This window comes from Gobio gobio (assembly GCF_949357685.1).
Source record: "Gobio gobio genome assembly, chromosome: 10".
NCBI classification, from domain to species: domain Eukaryota; kingdom Metazoa; phylum Chordata; class Actinopteri; order Cypriniformes; family Gobionidae; genus Gobio; species Gobio gobio.
Window position 1 is genome coordinate 4046842 of NC_137116.1, and position 27301 is coordinate 4074142.

The 27301-nt window shown below is 39.4% G+C and overlaps 1 protein-coding gene across 1 annotated transcript in view; it reads left to right on the top strand.

Annotated features, from left to right (window-relative positions):
* The window catches only part of gfpt1 (glutamine--fructose-6-phosphate transaminase 1), a 56714-nt gene extending 31746 nt beyond the window's left edge, over positions 1–24968 (top strand). Inside the window, exons 15-19 of the mRNA XM_079826965.1 lie at positions 10701–10815; positions 13001–13128; positions 14078–14245; positions 18224–18385; positions 24407–24968. Of these exons, the coding sequence (XP_079683091.1) occupies positions 10701–10815; positions 13001–13128; positions 14078–14245; positions 18224–18385; positions 24407–24451 (618 nt within the window). The 3' untranslated portion in view covers positions 24452–24968. The remainder of the gene's footprint in view (positions 1–10700; positions 10816–13000; positions 13129–14077; positions 14246–18223; positions 18386–24406) is intronic.
* Positions 24969–27301: the final 2333 nt, after the last annotated feature.

Genomic DNA, 27301 nt, shown 5'->3' on the forward strand with positions numbered 1-27301 from the left:
GAAACACAGCTCTCTAAAGTTGTGAATCAAACCCCCATCGCTGGTTTATTTGTTTCTGTTTTCAAAAATAATTATGATGAGGTTGCGATTTAAGAAACTCCCAAAGCTTGTTAATGACCAGGTGTGTTACATAGTTGTAAAAGAACCCCCTTCCCACCATAAAAATGTGGATTTATAGTCACATAGCAGTGAATATATGCAGATATCAAATAACAGATTGTTCATTAGGTCATATTAAAGTTAGTATGAAATCAAAATTGACCCTTTTTTCATCTTCATATTACTCCCAAAAAAATGGTCTTAGTTTTTGTTCATCCTGCACTGTCAACTGCAAAATCTCATTTAGGTCCATTCTGGCATTGATGCCCACTTTTGCAGATCCAAGATTCCTGGTTATGTTAACGATAACCATACAGTCATGTAGGGATTTTAAAGTAAAAACCTGGTCAGGTTGTTGCTACTATCAAGAAGTGATCCATAAACTATTCACCTCTATGTCCTTGAGCAAGGCACCTCAAGTTCTTCCTGGGTGTGTCTGTCCTGGTAAAAGGTTCATGATGCCAGTGTACGGTGAAAAATTACGGAGTAAAGTTACCTGAATTCAATTGCACTGGCCCCGGTTAAGATTGTGTTGTGTTACTGTATTTACATATTTTTCAAATTCCATGAATATGAATTTGACACTTATCCATTTTTCCACCGCCAGGCCAAATGGTTCTAAGAGCAGTAAGGTACGGTTCCACGTATTAAGTTCCATCTAAGCTTGGTTTGGCACAGAACGATTACAAACCGCTCTCTGCCTGGAATTCTGCTGGTAGAATGCGTATAAGGACGTCACCACTCAGGATTGGTCACTTGTCTTTTGCCTGGCTGCCAGTTTCTCTGTAGCTGGACAAGCCTGCTATTTGAGGGAAGTTAGCGCAAGTTGTTAATAATAATAATACAATTAAAAGAAATATCTGATCTCCCACCATAACATGGTCGCTATTTACATCTCTTATCGTCTGTAAATTCTTGCGGTACCAAGACAACGGTTTGTATTGCATTCCAATGAACTCTGTTATCAGCTCCTCAGTGGAAAACAATATCCGTACTGTCTGGGCTGGCACAGAATTGAATGGTTAAGCAATGAGAAGGGTTTGGCCTGATGGTGGAAAAGCGGCTTTTGTTGCGCTGTAAAATGGTGGTCTCTTTCCTGTGGTGCATTGTCATCGTAATAATTTCTCAAGAGTCTCAAATGAATTCCCATTGGAGGGATTAAAGGGCATATTGCAGGTTAAATTTTTTTCGAGATTAATATATAACCTTGTATGAAAATACCATATGAAAAGGTAGTGCAGGATTTAAAATGTTTTAAAAAGACATAAGAGCACAAATTTAGTAGATAAAGTGGCCATTTTGTTGGCCGCTTGGAAAAAAAACTTTTTTTCAACATCGCGTCATATTACGTCACGAGAGGGAGTGGTTCGCCGAGCTCTGCGTTGGCTCAGTGCAGAATAGGTTGGTATTCAGTAGAGTCTGTGTATTTTCGGTAGTTTTTCTATTCCAATTTATCATTGTCATGGTAAATTATTATCCAGCCTGTCAGAGCATCGAGTCCACAGGTTTCCTAAAAAAAAAAAGTTAGGAATTCTGCATGGTGCCGCATTTGTGCAGATGAAGAAACGGGACTTCCCTTCGCGCATCTTCTTCAAAATACACGGTGGTGTGTATAGTGCTTTAGACCGGAGGATTATCATCCCGGCGATACGATGGAGTCAAACATTGTTATACTCATGTAAGGCCGACTACACACTGGCTGCGTGACGTGAGCGTGGCGTTTTCTATCTGTACACCGGCTACACACTGCACGCGTGGCGTTTCTGTTGCGTTTCAGCTGCGTGGCGTTTTCTGTGTCTTTGCACACCAGAAGCGTGTCTGACGCGGCGCTGCTGCTGCTAGGTGACGTAGTGGAAGGCCTATACTTCATGTTAAACATAAAATATATAAATAAACATTTATATAAATATATAGCCTACTGATACAGCAAAGACAACGTCAGCACTCGGCAGTATTGACGGCCGAATAGGCTACAAAATATTTTGTTCTGCATTGGCAGGTGCAATATCTGAAAATCTATATTATATACATTTTTAATTACAATTATATCTGCATTTATGTCAAAACCTAGAGACTTTCACACATAAAAATGTCATTTATTCCAGCACTCTTGCGTGTCGCATCGGTTCTATTTCTAGCTCGCGCTTTCGGTGCAGCTCGTGTCACGCAGCCAGTGTGTACCTAAAGGATGAATAAACATCCACACGCGATGCTTCTTTGCCGTCGTGTTTACATTAATGAATACAAAGTATGTGCATTAACACAAATGAATACAGTCTCACACTTTTTCGAAAAAAAGTTCTGAATTATGTGATATTTTATTCATGCCATGTATGCACATTCAAGTTCACTCAAATGCATACTCATAACGTCATATACATCCTCACACTAGCGGTGAATCGGCACGAAATAAACCCATAATACAGAATTAATGAATAAAGGATAAACATAAAACACAACGTTACTGTCTGTGGTTCGGCGGCCGGCGGGAGATGTGACGGTCCCGGATCCGCCAGAGATGTAGCTCGGAGAAAACGTGAACTGTGCACCGTGGCGTGAGTCTTGTAAGTTACCAAATCAGTCGTGATGAGAAACCGATAACGTTATATCACATAACGTTTAGTGTGGACGGATAATAACGAGTGTGACTTTTCCTGATGGTCAAAGCCTATAAGTTTCTGTTATTGGTAAGTAAATCAATAACTTACTAGATGACAACGTTACCAGCTTTGCTATTGCCTGATACATGATAATAATCAGTACAGTGTTGTGATCTGAGCACAGTGATCATATCGTTAGCTAGCTTTGTGCTAACACTGGTCTCTCTCCGAGACACCTGCCGCTGTTCTCCACTGTTTCTCCTCACATAAATACTCAATCTGTCTCCTGTAATCGTTGTTCTGTCTAATCCTGGTCTGTCCCTAATTGTGTGTCATAATTGTATGGCTGTGGTCTGCCATATGAGTATTAATAAACATTTATAATGTCCTCAGCGTCCGAGCTGTCATTGCGATCCATTGTTTTCCTATCATTGAAATTCACCGCACTCCCTCTCGTTATGTCACGTCCGGTTTTGGTATTTTTAGATGCGGAAGTAAAATTTTCTCACAAAAACGACTCCAAAAGCCTTAATAATGTATTTTAAAGTATATTTTAAAGAAAATCTAGTTCCTACATTATTTTTCTATACATTGACTCACTGGAGTCTCTAACCTGCAATATGCCCTTTAAGAAACGCCATGATCATTATGGAAGCTGTTTCCCTACTGGAACTCTCATTACATAGAGAAGGACACTCTGACTTTCGCATCTAACAATGAAAGTAGAAATCCATCCATCTGTTGTTCTTTTATCCTCCTACCTTTTGGTTCCAGATTCATGTTTTTCCAGATCAGGGGCATTAACTGTCAGCACAGGTGTTTTTACATAATAACACCCACCAAACATGCACAATCATGCTCTCTTAAGATGAAAGTTATATGGCCTTCTTGCTTGTCTAAATTACCCTTAAACCACATTTTAAAATGTCAGGACCTTTGAGAATTGTTGAATTGCTCTCTATCCACCCATGTTTACACAGCACCAGAGCAGTCCCTCAGGGGAACCTCTAAACCCACACCCACAACTACTTGGACTGTTGCGCTCCTGGGTTTCCAGATTTCAGCTGTAATAATTTGGATTGCAACAGCAAAATTGGGAGGTTTAAGTTTGGGGGAGAAGACAGCTCTCTGCTGACTGAGAAATTGGAGTTTCTCTTTTCAGTTATTTTTTTCCTGACTCTTTTGACCATTTTCAAAACATGGAACGTTAAGCTGCCGTTCAAACGCCTTTGCAGTCATCTTTTTTCCCAGTCAGGCAACAGATAACCTCCAACTGTTTTTTACTCTTATACCAATTTACACCAGTTGCAGCACAGTTTACAGCCTGTTAGCTCATGGCCAGCCCATCCTGTGAGCCACTGTATTTGATGTAGATGTGACGTATTGCTTGGTTTGCCTGATTTTGCTGTAATTGCAGTCCTCCCTCTCCCATTAGGCCACTTTTCTGCTTAATTAAGTAGAACTGGAACTTTTGCAATGGTATCCAACTGTATCAGTAATTGGCGGATTACCTCCTTCACTCCCATTGGAAGTCCATACATACCATTCTCATCTCCGTGCGTGCCATACCGCTGCCATACATCTGATGCACCCACCGCTAGCCTAGCTTAGCACAAAGACTGGAGGTAAACGGCTCCAGCTAGCCTACTGCTCAATAAGTGACAAAATGATGCCAACATTTGCCAATTTACATGTTGTGTTGTGTATAGTTACGTTGTGATGTGTATAGTTACATTGTGTACTAAGACCGACGGAATATGAAAAGTTGCGATTTTCTAGACCGATATGGCTAGGAACTATACTCCCATTCCTGCGTAGTAATCCAGGAACTTTGTGCCGTACAATGGGTGCAGCGGTGCAATGATATTACAGCGGCTGAAAATAGTCCCCAGCACGCTCTCTGTGCAAGCAGGTTATCACGTTGGTTATGTTGACAGAAGTAAGCCTATTTTCAGGCGCTGTGTAAGATCATTGCGTCGCTGCACCCATGGTGTCAACAAGTGTTATTTTTTTAACATCTTGAAACTTTTAGTTTTACAAATGGGGACAATCTTTGAAGGATGAACAAATAACGCTTTTGGTCATCCCATTAAAAATAGCATTTAATATTTAGATATAATATTACATAATAGTTAAGAGCTTTGACTTAAATCAATGGTGAATGTTGGGGATTTGTGGATTGAAGAGCCTTCTATAACTTGTTCTAGAGCTGCACGATTAATCGTTGAAAGATTGCGATCTTGATTCAAACGCCCACACGATCTTATTTCTAAATGACAACGATTCCGCTGTCTATTACCATGGCTGTTTCACGTCACAAGTGTCAGCAGAGCGTAAGCAGCGTGTAATTTGTTGCGGCCCATGTTAATGAACGAGAGACTGGAGGTAAGTCAACTGTCATGCTTCCGATGTGAAGGCTCTCTTTACGTTAAAGCTTACGCTACGTACAGTATCCCGCTATGTACAGATAAACAGCTTCATGGTCTTGGACCACACATTTCGTTATTTATGTGTTACAAAAATTTAAATAGCAGGGAATAAATGTGTACTGGGATAAAAGTTTATAGTTTGGGTATGAACATTGATATCTAGCGATCAAAATGAAGCGAATCACCTTTTTGAAGTGTTTTGACACTTGTATGTGTTACAATTACGGTGTCATGTGATCAAAGATCGGCTCATGAGTAAACGTTTGAAGTTTCTCATATACAACAGAAATGTCAGCTCTTATCAATTGGACAACGTGGTGGCGGCACCAGTGAGATCTCTGACATTTGGTTGCAGTCTGGAGCTCTGCGTTGTAGTTGTAATTGCGGAAGTCCCATGCTACTTCTATCTCCTGTTATCCCTCTTTGCTTTCAGCTTCCGCTGACCTGAATGAACAGACAACAAATATACACTTTCAAACTGGAAGTTTAATTTTAGTGTTCAAGTATTACACCTTATTATAATTGCCAGAAGGTTTGTTTGCATTGTAGCCAACTGGGGAAAAACGAACTTTTACACCATGATTTGATCCCAAATGGGGCTCTCAGTCTTTGTAGTCGGCCAGCAAGACTATGCATTGGTGACTCAATGTTGCATAGACTGGAGGGTAGTAGACCACTGTCCACTGCAAAGTAGTCAATTGGGATCAAACAAAATGACAAGTTTCAAGTTGAGTTTGCCTCTTTTTTGTTTTACATGTATCTTCAGGTTTGCAGGTTTGGCTTTGTTAATTTCAACAAAACATGCAGAGGGTTTGATTAATATGCATTGGGGCTCTGGTAAATTGGTTGAAGACAAAAAGGTTGCTGGTTTACTGAGATCTATCGGCTTACCAAGATCATATTCTGTCAAACCTAATTACTATCACACCTTTGACCAAGCTACTTAACCTCGGATTGCCACTGGAGCCCTGTCCCTGCAGGTAGTGAACCTTCACAAATGAAAAGCATCTGCAAATAATAAGTAACACAGTAATGTCCATTGATCAGCTCTCATGTGTTAGTGATTTGTCAGGGTGGGTGTATTGTCCATGGCTCCTCTACCGTCACTGCAAGAATCTTGCGTGAACTCACAGAACCTTAATTGAGCCAGAGCATGTTGTCAGAGGTCCTGAATGCTTAATAAATGTGCTTCACATTTGACTGAGAGTGGCTTTGATATGCACTGAAAGATGATGGCATAGCGCTGGATTACAGTTAGACATGTAATGTGACAACGTATGCATTGAGGAATGCTGTTAAAGTGATTTACAACCACAGAGGCTTTGGGGATAAAAGGCGCATGTGAGAGATGGGGACGGAAAGAAAAATAAAAAGCTGATAGAATGTTCACCTTTCAGTTCTCTTTTCCCTGGTCTTATTTGGCAAATCATTCAACCAAAATGGTTTTGATTATCTTTTTTCTTTATATTTTTTATGACACATCTTATGCTGAAATACAATATAGTGTATTTGGCAACCCAAGTTCTCTCGCTTTATCATTTGAACAGGTGTAGAATGTGGATCATAGAGTTCTAATAGATGGAGACCCTGTAGATCAAATATGCATATTGGGACACTCAATCTAGAGACCAAACAAAATAGAGTGCCGTGCGGGACTAGATTGGATGGCCGAGTGTGGGCACGGGCAGTAAGGTATTTGTGTGTGTGCAGGTTGCAGGAGAATAAAACTATTCGCTAGCCTGGCAGGGAACACACCATTGGCAGGGCTCAATCCGAGGGGCAGGATAAATGGTTTTCTTTCAAATTCCCTCTGCATGCAATAGGATAGCACTACAACCAACCAGAGCGCTATCAGTGGTGAGACAACAATCACAAGCGAGTCCCATGTGTTTTCCCACCAGCTAGTTGATAGATTAAACTTTTGCCATATCCGGTCGGCAAAACTCCGAACACATCTTCCTTTTTTAAGAATGACTTCAGTGCCGTTCTTTGTTAGCAGGGAAGTAGCAGGGAATTCACGCGGAACCGTCACAACTCTGCCGTCATTGTGTTAAGCCCGCCCACCGACTATACACGATGTGAATTGGCCTGACTAGAATTTGGTTTTTCAAGTTTGCAAGCCAACGGAGAGTTTCTAGACGATCATGGCTGCATATTACATTTGCTGCCACTAGGATGTGTCTAGATTTCTAGACTAACTATTCGCAGGAGTCAACACCTATGTGTTGATTTCTAGAATGCAATGGCCAATCAGATGCATTTAAGACCGAATCCACTCATGGCTCAAAACATCTTGAGTTTTTGCTCGGTGCTGAATTCTGGTATGCTGGCAAATCCTCTGATTATAACAAAGAAAGTGTAGACATTATGAAAGATTCATTGGGCAGTCAGCTTCATTGATAACGGAGCTTTGTGAGATTGCGATGAACTGAGATGATGGCTTTTTAGGAAGTATTAAGGGAGGGCACTTTACGCGCATTCTGCCACGCCAAACCATGTACGCACTTGCTTTTATATTAAATGACTTAAAACTGTTTCATGGACATACAGAAAAAAATCTCTTTATACTTTTATGCTGGCTTTTGCGGACAGGAGCAAGACAAAACATGAATATTGCGGGCAAGAGCTGGAGAAGGTAACGTATATTTTTGTGGGAACGGGACAGAATCCTGCGGGAGCGGGACTGAAAAATCTGCCCCGCACATGGCTCTAACTCAAGCCAATGTCTGAGGGTACGTTAACATGACGACAATGTGTATGTTTTCAAAAGTTTGCGTTTTCAGGCCCCTAAAACAACATTGTTGTGTAAATTAACACCCAAAACATAATTTTTTCAGTTTTTAATTGAAAATGGTGTTGTGTAAAGTGTAAACACCCACCTGAATGTCATTGCATTACATGCATCGTATTATATGAACTAACTTCACTTTGCTAAGACATTATTTCAATGGCATGCATTGACGAGTGGGTGATTTTTAGTGGATGAATGTCCTTAAGTTCACAGCTTGAGTCCTAGCTAAGTAACCACAAGTTTATATGATGCCTCTTGGTTCATATTTAGCTATTCAATGCCATGATATGTATACTTTTTTTTTTAAAGTGTGGCTTCTGTGTCCAACTACTTTGTGGGTCTAACATACAGTCCTGATGCAGATTATCGAGCCAATAAGGAGTTGCACTTTTGGAGGGAAAGTTAGTTTACAAACTTTTGTCTTCTAGCAAGGTGTGTTGTATATGAAATTGGCCTGGGTGTTAAGAGAAAAAAATTGAAGATTCCATAATACTAATGTAATCAAAGCAGCAAAATATAATGTAAATAATCAATTGTATAGGGAATTAAAAGTTCAGCTCATAGATACCAAACATACAATTTATTTGATATTTAACTACAGTATGCAATTCTAAAGCATTCATTCAAAAGTGTTTGAACTAATATATAGGCAAAATTATATAAATGGATCTGAAAATCAAAACTTGCTCAAAATTCCAAGAACTTGCTTAAAGTGCCAGGGTAATAGAGCTTTTTCTGTGGCTGGTCCCACTTTATGGAACAGTCTTCCAAACCACATTAAGGCTCCTTCTACCTTATCTGCATTCATATCTAGTCTTAAAACATCTCTTTTCGATGGCTTTTAATACATTGTAATGTCTTGTTTTGTTCTTCTCTGCTTCCTTTTATCTGTTATCTGTACAGCACTTTGGTCAGCCTTGTTGCTGATATTAAATGTGCTTTAGAAATAAACTGAACTGAACTGATCATGAGATGGGAGATGTATAAACATGGTTATATATAGAATGTATAGGATTAAAAGGTTTTTGTCCATTTCAGAGAAAATGAAGTGAGAGCGAAGCTCTACAATTCATTAATTCAAGGAGCTCACTGTTCAAAAATCCTTTTGGGTCATACAACAGTCTTATCTTGCTGATGTGTAAATGCTGCTATGGTACTGTAATTAGTGCTTGGTTCTAGGGCTGCAACGACGCGTCGACGTCGTCGATGACGTCGACTACGAAAATACGTCGACGTGCGTGAAATGCGTCGACGCGTCGGCGGCACATTATTTACGTTCTAGAATGGAACAGAAGATCTAGAATAATGGCAGCTTCTGCTCCCGGGCATAGTGAAAATGATCATTTATCATATAAAGCCAGACCGCGACATTCAAAAGTGTGGGAGTACTTTAAACAGAAGCCGAGTAAAACTGTGCTTTGTTCGCTCTGTAACGCCGGTTTCACACTGCGCGCGCAGGCAGAGCAGAAGCTGTGCGCGTTGAGAGCGGGAGCTTTCACACTGCAGTCAGTGTTGCCAAGTCCGCTTTTTTCCGCGGAATTGGGCTACTTCTACACTGTTGCCGCGGGCTGTGTCTCATGTCCGCGGGTTGAAGCAAAAAAACACACATATTCAACCCCCCGAACGCGATGTTTACCAGAGAACCTCCCCGAAACGCGATTGGGCTTGTTTTGGGCTAGTTTTGAGTAACGAATGGGTGGGTTTTGTTGTGTAAACCTGGCAACCCTTCCAGTGTTCTCTCGCGCAGCTGAACCGTGGCGCGTGTATTGCAACAGACGGTCACATTTTCCGGGGTTCTTCTCCGACCCCAGTACGTCTCGTGCTTTTATTTATTATGGGCTGCATATATCTCCTGTTAATGCGACCTGGTTCCGCTCTGTCCCAAACACATGTGCATAAAACATGCTGTATATAGGTAGTTTACATGATTAAAGTAACATTAAAGTTAAGATAGCCTATGCCTCTAGCTTTAATCATTTAAATGTGTCTTTGAAGTTTGGGCTAAAACTTCTGGCAGCTTTAGTCGTTGTTTATGCACATGTATCTTCAAAATAGACGACTAGTTATACTATATTAAAACTATGCTGAAAGCTCCTGTATGTGAACCTTTTGCAGATAAATACAAGTGCATTTTCGTTTACTATCGACACAAATCAATAAGTAAATCATACTCAACTACTAGCCTATAGTAAACAACTTTTCCTAATTAGGCCTACTCTGTATACATTTTATGATGAATAGTATCATTATATATTATGTTTAAAAAGCTTCTTGTGTTCATTTATTTCATTATAAAATGGCATACTATGTACACTACCTTTCCTGAAATACAATTAATATTGTCATCATTCATTGATTTCATGTTAAAATAATATACAAATTCACTACCCGCTTTGAAATACAATAATCAGTAAAAAAGAATCATAAGATTAATCTGGAAAAATAATCGTTAGATTAGTCGACTAATCGAAAAAATAATCGTTAGATTAGTCGACAGAAAAAATAATCGTTAGTTGCAGCTCTACTTGGTTCTGCATCTGGTTGGTAGTTGCAGTTTGGGGTAGTTCCACAGAAACTCTAATACATAGTTTGTTTGTTGGGTGATGGGTATTGTGGATTATTCAATAAATAAAACAAATAATTGCATGTCTGATCTGTCTCAGGGACTACAAGCCACTGTGGGTCAGAGTATAGGATTGACCCCCAATACAATACAAACAAACAAATTGGATTTTAGCTCATATGAACTCAGTTTTGTGCTGTTTGTTTTGTCTATTGCAGGCGTACACAAGTCAGTTTGTGGCTCTCATCATGTTCGCCCTGTTGATGTGTGATGACAGAATCTCCGTGCAGCCACGAAGGCGAGAAATCATACAAGGCCTCAAAGTGCTGCCAGGTAAACTCCGCTTTAGAATTGTCTTGAATTCTGCATGAATTGCTTCTAATGTGATCGTTGTCATAAGTCACAATATATGAATTTGGGATGGGACGGTATGAAAATTTCATATTATGATTATATCATGAATATCATCAATATTCATGAAACCGGTAATCGTCCCATCCCTAATATGAATTGTAAACCTCTTTTTTGTACACATGCTCTCTGTGTGCATTTATATTGGTTAGATGCTGATGTCATAGAGCTCTGTGTGCATGTAAGTGTGTGTGTTCACGGTTTGGTGTGCAGGGAGGAGCAGATGGCCTCGGCCAGCTCTCTCAGTCACTGTTGGAAGTCTTTATTGGACCACAAGTGTCTGCTGGGGCGCCCCAGCCCCCCTTTCTCGCCTTTCTCCAGTTCTTTCGCTCTCCCTCTGTGGATTTTTCGTTCTGCTTCCAAGCCAATGAGGTCGGGAATGTGTTGGCAGCCAGTTACTAAAGTTCCCCCTGCACTCCAGCTTGCTATTCATGCTAAAAACTGCTGATTTTGTCATTAATGCTTGCATGTTTTGGTCACTGTATTTACAGTCTTTGGCCCAAAACATATGTATGCAAGTACCTGAACATAGTTGCCTTCTGAAATATGCTCAGTCCTGCCATAAGTGGTGCTTCAGCAAGTATTATATATGTTTTAAGTTCAGCTACTGTCATGGTAGAGCAGCAGTTTGGAAAGATTCTTGCAAATTAGTTAACCCTTAAAGACCGTGTAAATAACTGCTGTTCTTAAATGTTTAAACATTCTTGTAAAGAGGAGATTCCCAGCTTTTCAGTGGTATCACATTTGTCTCAGTTGGACATTCAGAGGCTCTGTAGTTTTTGAAGTTTTGATCAGCATTGATTCGTCAAAAAACCCCAATGCGGTTCGTTTCTCTGAGCCAAACGGGAACGTTTGTTGATGTTCCCACCCCCCGTTCCCAGATTGGTAGAAACTGTCATCTACTCAACCAATAAACACACTGTAGGTTTTGGTCTTTTGGACCACCAATTAGCATGTTTCTTTGGATATTTGAGCGCAAACAAAGTGAAAATAATTGCGTGCGTGTGTATTTGTGTGCATGAAAAACACAAAATAACTGATTTGCATGAGAGCACTCTGACAAAGCATAACACCAAACCAAAAAACAAGTATAAAACAGCGGTACACATTGGACGAGGCATAGAAATTTACGTTTCCAAACTAGTTGCTACACAATGTCCCGGTGGAACCAATTCTGACGGAGATAACTGACGCAGAGTTCCATTTTGTTTATGTAAATATTCATTATATAGTTTGTGAAAATTATTTGCACTGTTTGTATTTTTGTCGCACAAGACAATTTTCTAGGGCTGCCCCTGACTAAAGAGTTTTCTAGTCGACTAGTAGTTGTTCATTTAAGCCATTAATCAACTAATCGCATGTTTATATTAATTCAATTAGTTAAATATATACTGGGAGGGGTATATAATTGTTTATTAATAAAGTCAGTGTTGACAACAAAGATGAAGTAGAAACTGTCATCAAAAGATGAAGGTTTGATCCCAGCAGTCGCCACCAGTGTGTCCTTGAGCAAGGGGGATTGTCTCTGTAATACAGGCACTGTAAGTCGCTTTGAATAAAAGCGTCTGCCAAATGCTTAAATGTAAAATGCATAAATGAAGACCACATATCCCAAGCTCAAACTTGGGACCACATTCTGCGCTCAAACTTGGCGTCATCAAGCTACGCCTTTGTTTTGAATAGGCGACCCCTAGCGGACGGAAAAAGTTACATAGTGCACCTTTAAAACATCAAATGCTCTGTGAACCTCCATATGTGCTGCTATGAACATGCTATAGCTGTACTGTTTACGGAAATTGTGAATTAATCATCACTACATCATTTTACAGAAGATTTCTGACCGCATCTGTTCCATACAACAACAAAAAATCAATGGACATTTGGATGGACGGCTGAAATGCTGCATATTCATTTAGTTCTGATTCAATAAGTCTTTTGCTTGTTCGCCAGACATTTTTGAGGCTTCATTAATGCAACATAGAGGAAACATTTTCTGTAATTGGTACCTTAATTTCTGCCATACTAAATATTTTATTTAATGTGTGAATGTGCAAAAGCACAAATTCATGCACAATTTACAAGCTACACGGTCTCTCTCTTTCTCTAGATCTGATCAAGGAGGTGTTGAGTCTGGACGATGAGATTCAGAAGTTGGCAACTGAGCTGTATCAACAGAAGAGTGTTCTCATCATGGGCCGAGGCTACCACTACGCCACCTGCCTGGAGGGAGCTTTGGTTAGACCACATGCCCTCTTCCTACCTTTTTCACCCATCTATCACTCACTTCCCTCCTGCTACTGTTTCAAGTCTCCTGAAGCCATATGATAGCATTGTGGGAAGAACAGACCCCAATTTAAGTCATTTTTCATTATTCTTCTCCACCATAGCTCTCCAATTTAATTTGAGCTTGTTCAGTTCACATGCGATCAGCTGTGTTAGTGTGCAAATGGAAAATGGGGGCATGTTCTTCAAAAATGCAGAATATGATTGATATATAAATTGCTGCCCAGAGGCGTTGCAAATATGGCCGCCGAGTGAACATACTTTCCTTTAAAGGGACTTTGGTGATCTTTTAATGTTTACATTATGAAAATGACCATCAAATTAAGATATTTTGAGATGTATTTTTTCCCCTCCAAACAAGTTAATGGTCACCAAAACTTGAAAATTTTTCCAACATTCTTCTAAATATTCTTCTTTTATGTTCGGCAGTTGGTTTGGAATGACATGAGGGTCAATAGTTCTAGTTCTGTTTGGAGAGTAATTTACACTGATTGATACTCACATTCAAGAATGATTACCTGTATATTTAAGCCTTACCAGGGAAGTAAGAACAAGGAAGAAAATAAGAATCTTAACTGATGTACTTTAGAATTTTCCAGGAGTTTGGCCTCATTTAGTTTAACCACAAATAAACAGAGGAAGCAATTTGACTGTGTTGGTTAAGAAAAAAACCCCACTTACACTGGAAGTGAGGATGAGGAAAACTGAACTGTCATTGAGGCATTAGCCAACTCTGACCACAAAAATGTGCATTTGAACCCAAGATGTGTGAAGCAGCTATTTTTTCCCTAATTATGATTATGCAACAGTTGTGTTTTGTCTTGTCTTTGTTTAAGCTTTGTTTAATAGTTCCCGTTTAGTCACTCTTCTAAGGTAACATTCTCTTGTTTGTGTCATTTAGAAAATTAAGGAGATCACGTACATGCATTCAGAGGGGATTTTGGCTGGAGAGCTGAAGCATGGTCCGCTGGCTCTAGTGGACAAACTCATGCCTGTCATAATGATCATCATGAGAGACCACACGTACAACAAGTGCCAAAACGCACTGCAGCAGGTGGTGGCAAGACAGGTAAGAGCCATTCAGATGTGCACATGTATCATTACTAGAATTTAGGGGTGGGCAATATGACCAAAACCTTATATCATGATATGAGTAATTTTATTTCACGATATATGTGACCCTGGACCACAAAGCCAGTCATAAGGGTACATTTTTTGAAATTGTTGATTAATAAGCTGAATAAATAAGCTTTCCATTGATGTATGGTTTGTTGGGAAAGGACCATATGTGGCAGATATACAACTATTAAAAATCTGGATTCACGAATGGTGCAAAACAAATCGAAATATTGAGAAATCGCCTTTAAAGTTGTCCAAATGAAGTCCTTAGCAAAGCATATTACTAATAATAATACATTTTAATAATAAACAGTAGGAAATGTACTTAATATCCTAACTTATGACTGGTTTTGTGGTAGGGGTTGAACAACTTCGGATTCGCTGATGACGTCATTAATGAACAAATAAGCCTGAACCTCGGGCTGAGACTCAAACGCAGGCTGTCTTGTGCACAGAAATGGCAAATGACACAGCGCTGGCCACAAGATTATTGCTCCTACATAACAGCTTATTTGGGTCGTTATATTTCTCACAGATTCTAAATCAGACACAGATAAAGTTACAGTAAAGATTATATCTAGGCCAATATGGATGCATTGAGAGAGCGATTGCGTGTGAATTAATTGTACCTGGCAGGCAGCGTCTCTCTACTAATAGTGAAACTGTGGGTTTTAGTTACTAATAAATACATGCTAGAACTTTCAGTTTCTAAGCTATTTTATTGATTAATCACAGAACAGTGTTGACAATACATTTCTGCGCTACTGAATGGTGTACGCGCAATCTGCACGTGATATGCGAGCTACTGTCTGTATGTGTGTGTGTGTGTTACAATGCAGCACGCATACGTTTAGAACAGCGATTAACTTGCATGTACAATAAACTGTTTAAAACGTGCATTCACCCGATAATATTGAGCTTCCAGATGGTATAATCAATAGGGATGCACGATATTATCGGTACGACATTGGAATCGGCTGATAAACGCTTAAAATTTAAAAATCGGCATCGGCTGATGTGAAAAAAATTATACCAATATGCCTTGCCAATAGGGGTGTAACGGATCGCAGTTGTACGGATCACGACCCATGGTTCGGCACGCACGTGACCCGTGGATTTAATGCGCTTTTTTTTTTTAAACTTGTGGATTAATCTGAAGCGATCGCAGACTAAAAGACAGTTTTTCTGCCGATATTGCTTTTTAAGTGATCTCGTTCCTTTAAACTCTATGCTGAGTTTCCGAGAAAAACATGTGTTCACGTGAACAGGGCATGTTAATCAGTCAACAGTGGCTGGCGGAGAAGTAGTAGAACTATAAAAGCCTCCCGCATCATTCAAATCGCGTGTATGGGAGCATTTTGGCTTCCCTGTAAAAATATAATGATGACGGAAGGGTGGTGGACAAAACTGTAACAGTATGTAGGCACTGTGGCACGAGAAAGCCTTATGAAAGTGGCGCATACATCGAGAATGGCACCTGCTGACACCCATTTCACATACTCCTTTTGCAGTGCGTATTTTTTCCGTACCCTTGTTAACGGATACAGCTTTCACACTGCACGCAGCTTCGGTCCGTCAGTGCGTTCCAGGAGCGCGTAGCCATACAGCTGTGCTGCGATCGTTTCCGCACAGTCTATTTTTGGATGTGCTGGCGCTGAATTAAAGTGACAGCGCATCCGCATTAAAACAAACATGTATCGATGCGAAAATCTAGTAATTCCACCACAGATGCAAATAATGTAAAGTCTACTCTGTTTCAAAGTCAACACATGGCTTTTTACCTCGAGTAAAGCAAGGAAAATGGCCTTTAAGTAAACAAGGAGAAATAATGGAGAGCACCTGTCCTTTCTTGGAGGTGGAAAAACAAAGTTCTTTATGACCTGCAGGATTTCTTGTAAAAAGATTTAAAAACGAAAGAAAAGACGACAGTCGGTTTTTGTCTAGCGTAAGTTTTACTTTAAAATGTTTATTTTAACATAGTCAATTGTCTGTTTTGCAACTTGCATGAGCAACGTAATATATACATCTAAAGTAGGTACTGGGCCATATAAATATAAAGTAATGAATTCAATAAAACGTTGTTTAAGTGTAGTGCGTTTAAACATGATGTCTATAAAATAGTGTATATGCCTACAAAGAGAATTCCAATGCTGACAAGAGTGAGAGGTCTACTCTCTCCCCTGAGAATGTTGACATCCTAATCTTAAAAAAAAAAAAAAAAACCTCAGGCCCATTTTCACGTCTCAGGTTGTTTTTAGTCAAATTTGATTTATTCAGATGGTTATTTGTTTTATTTTTGTTAACACCAAAAGTTCCTTGTTAACCTATAAACCATATAGGTTATTTTAATACCAAAAGTTTTCATGTAATACATGGAAAGCAAATAAAAATAGTCTCCTCCCCCTTTTTTTCTGATCCGTGACTTATGATCCGTAGTGTGATCCGAACCGTGAGTTTTGTGATCCGTTGCACCACTACTTGGCGATATGATAACATGTTGATGCCTGCAATAACTCTTGTGTGCAAGGAGTGCTATAGCGATAAAATCATGTCAGCAGTGAAGTCATTTTTGAAGTGAACTTGCAATGTATTTGCTTGTTTTTGCTTGTTGACATACATGTATGGTGATTTATATTGACCGTTTTTAAAGGGATAGTTCACCCAAAAATTAAAATTCTGTCATCATTTACTCACCCTCAAGTTGTTTCAAACCTGTATGAGTTTCTTTGTTCTGCTGAACACAAAATAAGATATTTAGAAGAATGTTTGTAACCAAGGAGAGAGAGCAACCATTAACTACCATAGTAGGGTCAAAAATACTATGGTAGTCAATGGTTGCTCTATCTGCTTTTTTACAATCATCTTCTTTTGTGTTCAGCAGAACAAAGAAACTCATACAGGTTTGAAATAACTTGAGGGTGAGTAAATGATGACAGAATTTTCATTTTTGGGTGAACTATCCCTTTAAATGCTGCCTTGAATTTGTGAATACGCGACCGTCAACAGTGACTCTCCTTGCTCTAGTCCGTGCAGCAGCCTCCTCAGCAGCAGAAGCCTCCTCCAGGTCCTAGTGCCCGCCTGGTAGAATGTTATATATATATGTAGTGTGGGCGCTGTTGTTATAGTAATACAATTAAAAGTAGAATACACAAATAACTTAATCCAAAAAATAATCCAAGGAGCTCTAAAATAATTGTAGAATTTTTTATTGGAAGCTAAAGACAGCATCAACTGATGTCATGCCACCCCCACTTCATGTGCACAAACTTTAAATCCAAAAATAAAATATTTAGGTTACAGCTGCATGTCTGGGGTGAAAATTTACTTTTTACCTGAGTTTTTAATATAATATTATTATATAAAATAACTTTATTAACATGTATTTATCTTTAACAAGTATCCTTTTAGTAAGGAGACCTCAGAAATCTGAAACCCGAATGAAAAAGGTGCTCAAAATGGTGGTGTTTCCAAACAAAGGGGGAAAAAAAATGAATATCGGTATCGGCATCTGCCAAAATGAGTTGAAAAATATCGACATATCTGCAAAAATCCAATATCGTGCATCCCCACTTGTCTCGTGGAGCACTCTCAGAGTAGCGTATGCATTTATGATAATTTATCTGTTTGGATACTGAGCATAAAAGTGGACTTATCCTGTTGTGCCCTCTTTAGGCCATGACCAGGGACTACTCGACGTCAAGCTTAAAGCGTCATTGCAGAGCATTAAAGTCGATTAGTCGACTAATCTGTTCAACCCCTATTTTGTGGTCCAGGGTCACAAATGTATTGCATGTTCAAAGTCTAGTATGCCTGCGACTTTAGAAAGAATAGATTGAATCTAGTTAAAAAGCTTGCTATTTCCATACAAACCTAGTTATCTCTGCAGTTTTTGCTGTTTAAGAGGATAATGATTATGTTGCTGTTGTAGGGCCGTCCAATCGTAATCTGTGATAAGGAGGACAATGAGACCATCAACAGCTCCAGCCGCACCATCAAAGTGCCTCACTGTTTGGACTGCCTGCAGGGAATCCTCAGCGTTATCCCTCTACAGCTGCTCTCCTTCCACCTCGCTGTGCTCCGCGGATACGACGTGAGTCTCTTTAAGTGCTCGCTTTCATCTCACTTCCTGCCTCACTGATATACACTCACCAGCCACTTTATTAGGCATACCTTACTAGTACCAGTTTGGACCCCTTTTTGCCTTCAGAATATTCCAATCTAATATGACTTCTGACTTGTAATGTTGCCTGAATCATAATCATACACGGTTAGTTCATTGGCGAGAGGAGAACTGGCACCCCGACTGAGCCTGGTTTCTCCATTTCTCCATTCTGTCACCTGATGGAGTTTGGGTTCCTTGCCACTGTCGCCTCTGTTGCCTTTGGCTTTTGGCTTGCTTAGTTGGGGAAACTAAATATTCAACTATATTACTGATCCGCCCGCATTGACACTATATGATAATTGAACTGAGCTGGATGACATCACTGTTTTCTCCAGAGCAGCTGTACAGCCGAATCAAATTCTGTTGCATAACTTCCCTTTTAACACTGTGAAGCTGCTTTTGAAACAATCAGCATTGTGAAAAGCGCTGTATAAATAAAGGTGATTTGACTTGACTTGACTTCAGAACTGCCTTAATTCTTCATGGCGTAGATTCAAGGTGCTGGAAAGCTCAGAGATTTCGGTCTAAAATGTCATGATAGCTTCACACAGCTGCTGAAGATTTGTCGGCACATTCGTTCCTCCACATCCCAAACCGGCTCTATTGGATTGTGATCTGGGAACTGTGGAGGCCATTTGAGTTTGGTGAACTCATTGACGTTCGGGAAACCAGTCTGAGATGATCTGAGCTTTATGACATGGTGCATTATCCTGCTGGAAGTAGCCATCAGAAGATTGGCACACTGTGTTCATAAAGGGATGGACATGGCCAGCAACGATACTCGGGTAGACTGGTGTTTAAACGATGCTCAATTGGTACTAAAAAATCCCTTACACCATTACACCAGCAGCGGCATTGAGATATCCGTCATTGAGATAATGAAAATACTGTTATGAAAATGGTTGTTGACAAATACAAACGTGACATGAAAACGGGTATATGAAAACATGAACATATAAAACAAAAAATAACTGCTAGATTATGATGCATAACTGTCTTTGAAAAAGAAACATCTTTGTAAAATGACCGTTTCAAATAACCAAGTCAATAATATCGAGCATTGCCTTTGAGCTGAAATCTGTGAAATAACACCACCCTGCAGAGCTTGCTAGCTGGTTAATAAACTCAACCAAATGCACCCTATAGCCTATCAATATTAATATGAAGATTAATAGGAACTATTACAACTTAAATCAACACAAAAGGAATGCGCACATGAACTTCAGCGTGCTAGATTTTACAGGCTATGGTTTGAAACGGAACGTTTTGAATGTGCTCGAACCCTTAACAACGCTGATACACGGACAACGTAAGCACACAGAAACAACATTTTATTAAAATCGTGTTCTCATTATAATGCTTTGACAGATTGACTCTGCACATCATGCACTTAATTTTATTATTCATGATCGAAGTGTTTACAGACATCACTGCGCGTTTTCGAACTCATAACGAAAAACAACTTTAAATAAACTAGGTCTACTGTTAAAAAATACGAGAACAGTATAGCACTGCTGCATTACTAATATCAATGATTCTGAGAAATAAATAGCCTATATAAAAAGAAGATGACCGTCTCTAAACCATAATGTCGAGCATAGCATTTGAGCTGAAACTGAAGAGAATGAACAACAGCTGGTATAACGGCAGCGCTTTGCTAGCTTATTAAGCTCAACCAAACGCTTCTTATATTAGATTAATCAGATATAGACAACATAAAAGTAATCTTACAACGTGTATCTGCAGAAAAGGACGCGAATGCGCACATGAACTTCACGCGCTAGTCTGAGTGTTCCCGCTAGTTTCTCTTACCCCTTTTCCACCAAAGCAGAGCCAGAGCCAGAGCTAGATCGGAGCCAGAGCCTAGTTTCAAATCGGTTCTTTGTGTTTCCACACACAAAGCCCCAGCTCCGAGCCAGGAAAAGTGGTTCTTAAGTAGCACCAAAACATTGCTGGGCTAGAACAGGGCTAGAAGTAAGAACCGATTACGTCAGGCGCTGGGGGCGGGGTCAACAAGACAAACACAAACTTGAGATCCGCCATTTTTGAAATAGCAGCTAATGGAGCTAACAGCTGCTGCTCGTTTGTAATCTCCGTCTATACAAATTACGGCGAACTACATGAATGCGTTGGATTCGCTGTGTTTGCGTTGTGTTTTGATGCAGATGTAGGATCGTAAAGCCATGTGAATCAATAGTAACGCAACGTTTGCATTGTTGATGGATGGCTTGTTCGCAGCGGTGCTGTGCAGAGACCGATCGCCGTATGATAACGAGTCCAGCGAGAGCATACGACTCCTTATGCTTTTGATTCACTCATTCGTTTTTTTTATATCATACGTGGATCGGTCTGCGCAGTGACGATGCATCTCGAACAAGCCTGGTGTGTTTGTGTTTCCCGCTGCCCAGGGTTGCCAGGTTTTCACAACAAACCCGCCCAATTGCTACTCAAAACAAGCCCAATCGCGTTCCAGGGGTGCTTCCCCAATAAAAATCACATTTGGGGGTAAAATATGTGTTTTTTGGCATGGTTGCCTACTAAAATTCGCATTCCCGGGGCTAAATATCACATAATTGGCGTCGCTTCATCCCGCGGACATGAAAAAACAGCCCGCGGCAAAACCACATACTTGGCAACATTGCCGCTGCCTCGCTAGCGTTGCTGAGAGAGATGAGACGTATACAGTGACGTAAGACATGGCTCTGTTGTGGCTCTCAGCCCGTGGAAAAGCAAACCGGTTCTTAGAAGGCTCCTCAGTCGAACCAACTATGAACTGGGACTAGCTCTGGCTCTGAATTAGCTCTAGCACTGCCTTGGTGGAAAAGGGGTATCTGTGGGTTTCCTTTAACAGCTGATACACTGGGAACTAAGCACAGAGAATTTACAGCATTCTGTTTACATCGTGTTTTCATTATAATGCTATAGGCTATGACAGATTGGCGCTGCACATCTTGCACTAAACATTTAATGATCACAGTGATTCCAGACATCACTGCAGTGCACGCCTCAGTTTCACTTTATTTCGCCGCGGTCAGGAGGCGGGCTGTATAACGCTAACCAATCAGACCTCCGGTACCGTGCAAAATGACGCAATAACAAATAAAAAAGAGACAAATATATTTTTTAAAGTCAGGGCGATCATCGTTCTCATGATCGATGATCGCAGTCACGTTTGAGTACTCGATTACTCGACCACTGTTGCCCATCCCTACTGCCGATCAAAAGACTCGACCAGGTAGGCTCGTCATGACGTCACGTACACATCTTGAGTTTCACTTTCAACATTCAACACTTTTCCATGGAAGGCGGTCAGTTGAAAGTTTACTTGATAAAGTTTTAAATATGAATATTTTTCTTTCACAAACGTGTCTATTCGCTTCAGAAGGCCTTTATTAACACCCCGGAGCCGCGTGGAGCAGTTATTTGATGGACAGATGCACTTTTTATGGACTTCAATAACAGAGCAACTATGAATCAAATTCTAATGCTTGGATTAGCCTGGACTTTTGTAATATAACTCCGATTTTATTCGTCTGAAAGAAGAATGTCATATACACCTAGGATGACTTGGGGGGTGAGTAAATTATGGGCTAATTTTCATTTTTGGGTGAACTATCCCTTTAACGGCAAATTCTGACCCGACCATCTGGATGTCACAGCAGAAATCGAGACTCATCAGACCAAGCAATATTTGTCCAATCTTCTATTGTCCAGTTTCGGTCCAGTTTGAATTGTACCCTCAGTTTCCTGTTGTCAGCTGACAGGAGTGGCACCGGTGTGTCTTCTGCTGCTGGAGCTCTTCTGCTTCAAGGTCGTTCAGCGAGGCGTTTCTGCAGATGTCTGTTGGTTATTTGAGTTACTGTTGCCTTTCTATCAGCTGAACCAGTCTGGTCATTCTCTCTGACCTTTAGCATCAACAAGGCATTTTCTCCCACAGAACTGCCGCTCACTGGATGTTTTCTCCTTTTCGGACCGTTCTCTGTAAACCCTAGAGATGGTTGTGCGTGGAAAAACTCAGTTTCTGAAATATTCAGACCAGCCCGTCTGTCACCAACAACCATACCACATTCAGGGTTCCTACGGGGTTTGGAAAAGTATGGAAAAGTATGGAATTTGATTTGAGTAATTTCCAGGTCTGGAAAAGTATGGAAAAAATAAATCAGAGTATGGAAAAATATTTATGTTTCCAGACTATTGTCCCTATTTCATTTTCTAAATATAAAATTAAGAATTTCTAAATGTATATAATAAATATATACACAATCTTTTTTTTCAATGAATGAAAAACTTGTAGCCTATATGGCAGTAAAGGTCAGACCTGTGTGTTCCTTCCTTTCCTCAGTTCAACAGTGGTTAACACTGCACTTTGTAGTTTGAGAAAGCAAGTTGGGTTTGAGGATAAAACAGAGTCGATAGTGGAGTCCTTAAAGGAATAGTACACCCAAAATGAAAATTTGTCATTTATTTACCCCCATGTCTTTCAAAACCATAAGACTTTATTATATTAACATTTTTAATATTTTAAATCTGAGAGATTTCTGTCCCTTTATTAAAGGACTTGTTCACCCCAAAATGAAAATGTCCTAATCATTTACTCACCTCAATGCCATCCAAGATATCCATGACTTACTTTCTTCAGTGAAAGATAAATTAAGTTTTTGAGTTGGTGCCATTTTGGATGGCATTGGGGTGAGTAAATGATTAGGACATTTTCATTTTGAGGTGAACTAATCCTTTAAATATCTTCATGTGTCCAAGATTTCCAAGATTAACAAAAGTCTTATTAGTTTAGAATGACATGAGGGTAAGTAAATTATGATAGAAATTAAATTTTTGGGTAAATTAATAACCCTTTAAAAAAATTGTGACTGATTTAGCATTTTGATCGTTAAGGTCACAAAAGGCACAATTTTAATATAGGATTTCTAAATATTAGATAGCCTACATAGAGGTTTTGACTCAGAGTGTAACAGACTTGTCGGTGTCGATAGCATTGTGGGTAAGTGCGTCGCCATGTAGTGCTGTTGTGCTTCGGGAGACCCGAGTTCGAGTCCTGCCTCATGGACTTTTCCCAATCCCGCCCCCCTCTCTCTCCCACCTTACTTCCTGTCTAGCTACTTTCCTATCCTAATAAAAGGCAAAAACTCCAATACTAAATCTTTAGAATGTAACACTTGTTAGCAGTTGAATTTGAAAACATTTTATCCGAACAAGTTAAATATGGTCGGAAAAATCTGTAGGAAGTCTGGAAATTCAAGTCTGGAAAAGTATGGAATTTTGAAATGAAAATTGTGTAGGAACCCTGCACATTACAAGTAATGTAAATCATTACTTTCTGATGCTCAGTTTGAACTTCAGCAGATCATGTGATTGGCTGATTAGATATTTGCATTAAGGATCAATTGAACAGGAAGTGGCCGGTGAGTGTACTTTCTGTCTGCTGTACATCTTTTCCCAAGCATGTGTACGGAATTTGGTAACGCTGACCACACAGTTTTCTAAGACTTAGAAAAAAGCAATGTATAAATAAAAATATAAATGCATATTTCTGGCCCTTGATATAAAAATACCAGTCAAGAGTTTTGGGTCAGTAAGACTTTTGTCTTTTGAAGAAATGAATACTTTTATTCAGCAAAGACACATTAAGCATATTAAAAGTGACAGGCTTTTATTTTTTTTAAACGTTGAATGTTTTGAACGTTTTGTTATCAAAGAATCCTGAAAAAATGTCACAATTTCAATAAACTATATATTTTCAACGTTGATAATAAAAAAATGATTGAGCAGCAAATCAGCATATTAGAATGATTTCTGAAGGATCATGTGACCCTGAAGACTGGAATAATGATGCTGAAAATTCACAGTAATAAATTACATCTTAAAAACATTCATAATTGTAATATTTCTTTTTTTAATCATTCTTGTTCTTAATCTTTTTCTCCCACACAGGTTGATTGCCCAAGAAACCTGGCCAAGTCTGTGACTGTTGAGTAAACGCTTCCTGATCGATGCCCCAAACACACACACACACACACACACACACACACACACACACATATATATACACACACAAGTAACTATCAAAACATGAAGACAATGAGTTTTATATATGCCAGCTTTCATATAACACGATCCTAAAGAACCTGAAGTGTACCTCCTATAACTGTATCTCATCTCTGAGCATGATTCTGGCTACATATCATTGCTGTTGACTGGAATGTGATTTATGTTTATTTTTTTGTCTTTTTGTGGTGGCGTGGTATGGGGTGGCGACACTAGATGTCACACACTGTGTGGCCTATAACACCTTTGTCTTACGGCTTTTTGTTTGTTTGCTCTATTCATAATATTTGTTTGGCCCAGTAAGACTTCGATATGCTTCTCATCACATACACATATGCATTTGTGTAGCAAGGATGGAGTTTGCATTTAGGAACACGAGAGGCTCAAAACTCTCCAATACCGGCTTTCCCTAAGAAAAAACCCACGATCCTTGTGATATGTGGCACTGAAAAAAAAAAAAAAAAAAAACCTGAATCAGTGCTTAGTGGTAGTTTGCACACTATTTAGTTTATCCGGTTTGCTGCTATTTAAGGGGATGCACTTGTTACTGATGAGCATATTTATTCCCGGGATGACCTCTGAGCATCTGGAATTTCATAACCACACGGATTTCCATAGTTAAAGGGATAGTTCACCCAAAAAGTAAAATGATCCCATGATTTACTCACCCTCAAGCCATCCTAGGTGTACATGACGAGTAAAATCTGAGTTATATTAATGTCCTGGCTCTTCCAAGCATTGTAATGGCAGTGAATTGTTGGGTCATTTTGAAGTCCATAAAAGTGCATCTATCCATCATATAACTGCTCCACACGGCTCTGGGGGGTTAAGAGAGGCATTCTGAAGAAAAGTGGTGCATTTGTGTAAGAAAAATATCCATATTTAAAACTTTCTAGACTAAAATAACTAGCTTCCGGTGGTCAGCGGGCAACAAACTAAAGCCCCTCTCCTCTTATATCGTAATCCTCCGCCATTTCTCTTTAAAAATTCTCGTTTTAGACTTCTAATTCATGACCATCGTTTTGTTTTGCTCTATTGTTTTGCATGCGTCAAGGGTTACTCTTTCACCGTAACTTTTTACCCTTTCACTTGCGTACCGCTGACCGCCGGAAGCTAGCTATTTTAATCTATAAAGTTTGAAATATGGATATTTTTCTAACACAAACGTCCCACTTCGCTTCAGAAGGCCTTCCCCCGGAGCCGTGTGGAGCAGTTATATGATGGATAGATGCACTTCAAAAATGACCCAACAATTCACTGCCATTATAAAGCTTGGAAGAGCCAGGACATTTTAAATATAACTCTTGATTTTATTCGTCTGAAAGAAGAGTGTCATTTACACCTAGGAATATGATGACTTGAGGGCGAGTAAATCATAGGCTAATTTTCATTTTTGGGTGAACTATCCCTTTAACCTTCTTTGTTCAGAGAACACAGCGGCCTTTAGGAGCATTGATACACTTTTATACGCTTTTACCTGAATTGGAAATTAAACCTGATGTCCACTAGAGTTCGGTCTAGAGATTCTGTCTTCTCAACCCATTGCTTTGAGACATTAAAACATAACTTTCATGGTTTGTAAAAGAGTAGGCTTATACTTTACAATAAGGTTCAGTACTATTAATCTTGGTTCTTGTTCTTTTCTATACTAATACATGTTTAAATTAACATGATTAAATGTATTACGAGTTAACAATGAACAGTATATTCATCAATTAATATGAACCTAGATTAATAAATGCTGTAAAAAATGTGCATGATAGCCTAAAATACATGTTTACTGCAAAGAAATGAAAACCCTGCTGGAAAGGAAGGTAAAATGACTACAACCCTTGTAGATGCATGTGCATAAAGGGTCAAATGTGAAGTGAATGTATGATCTGATGTTACAGTATGTGGCGACATTTTAATGAAGTTTCTATGTGCTTTTGGTCATGTTTCACACAAGGAAATCTACTGGCCTTTTAAAAGACCAGTCAGCCATTTTGAAATGAAATGTTTACATGGCTTGATGGACGACATGTTTGAATATTGTAGTATTTAAAGTACTACCTATTGGTTCCCACAAAAAAAAGTCAGTTCATAAGGATGTTTCAAACCCAGGTATTGATAGTGAATCACTGCAGTTGGTGACTCAACATACTGTATCTGTAGTTACTGTACGAGTGTAATATTTATAATCAGTTACTGAGATTAACACTTTAGTCGTGCACTTGGAATATATGCATGACCTTTTTGGCTTCCATTCTTTGATTCCGTTATGAAGAGGCCTTGTTACAAAGGAGACTGAGGGTGTGTCTCCGGTTTACAGTAGCACTGCCAAAGGACGCAGTTGAAAAACCGAGAACATGAAGTATGCTGTGTTACATAGCGCCTGCCCCATACAACGCCACCGTCGGTTTTGATCGTTTCCATGGGACCATTTTCTTGTATTCTGTCTTTTACTTATGTTTTGTTTTTATTGGGCATAGAAGGGTTATATTTTATATACTACTTTATTTGGGATTGTGTACTTCCTTTGAATTCAAATATTGTGATTTTTAAATTCCCTGATTACATTATTGTGTTATTGTGCATAAAATCAACATGAATAAAGATTATATCATCTGAAACTCGTTCAAAGCATCAGATGAGCATTAACCAAAAATATCTACTATTAATGGCATGTAACCAAAGGATGAAGAAGGGTCGTATGAGGCGATAGCTATGAAGGTACAATTACAGTTATGTGCTTATATTTTTGTTATATTCTGAGATTAAATATTTAAGTTATGCCAGCTC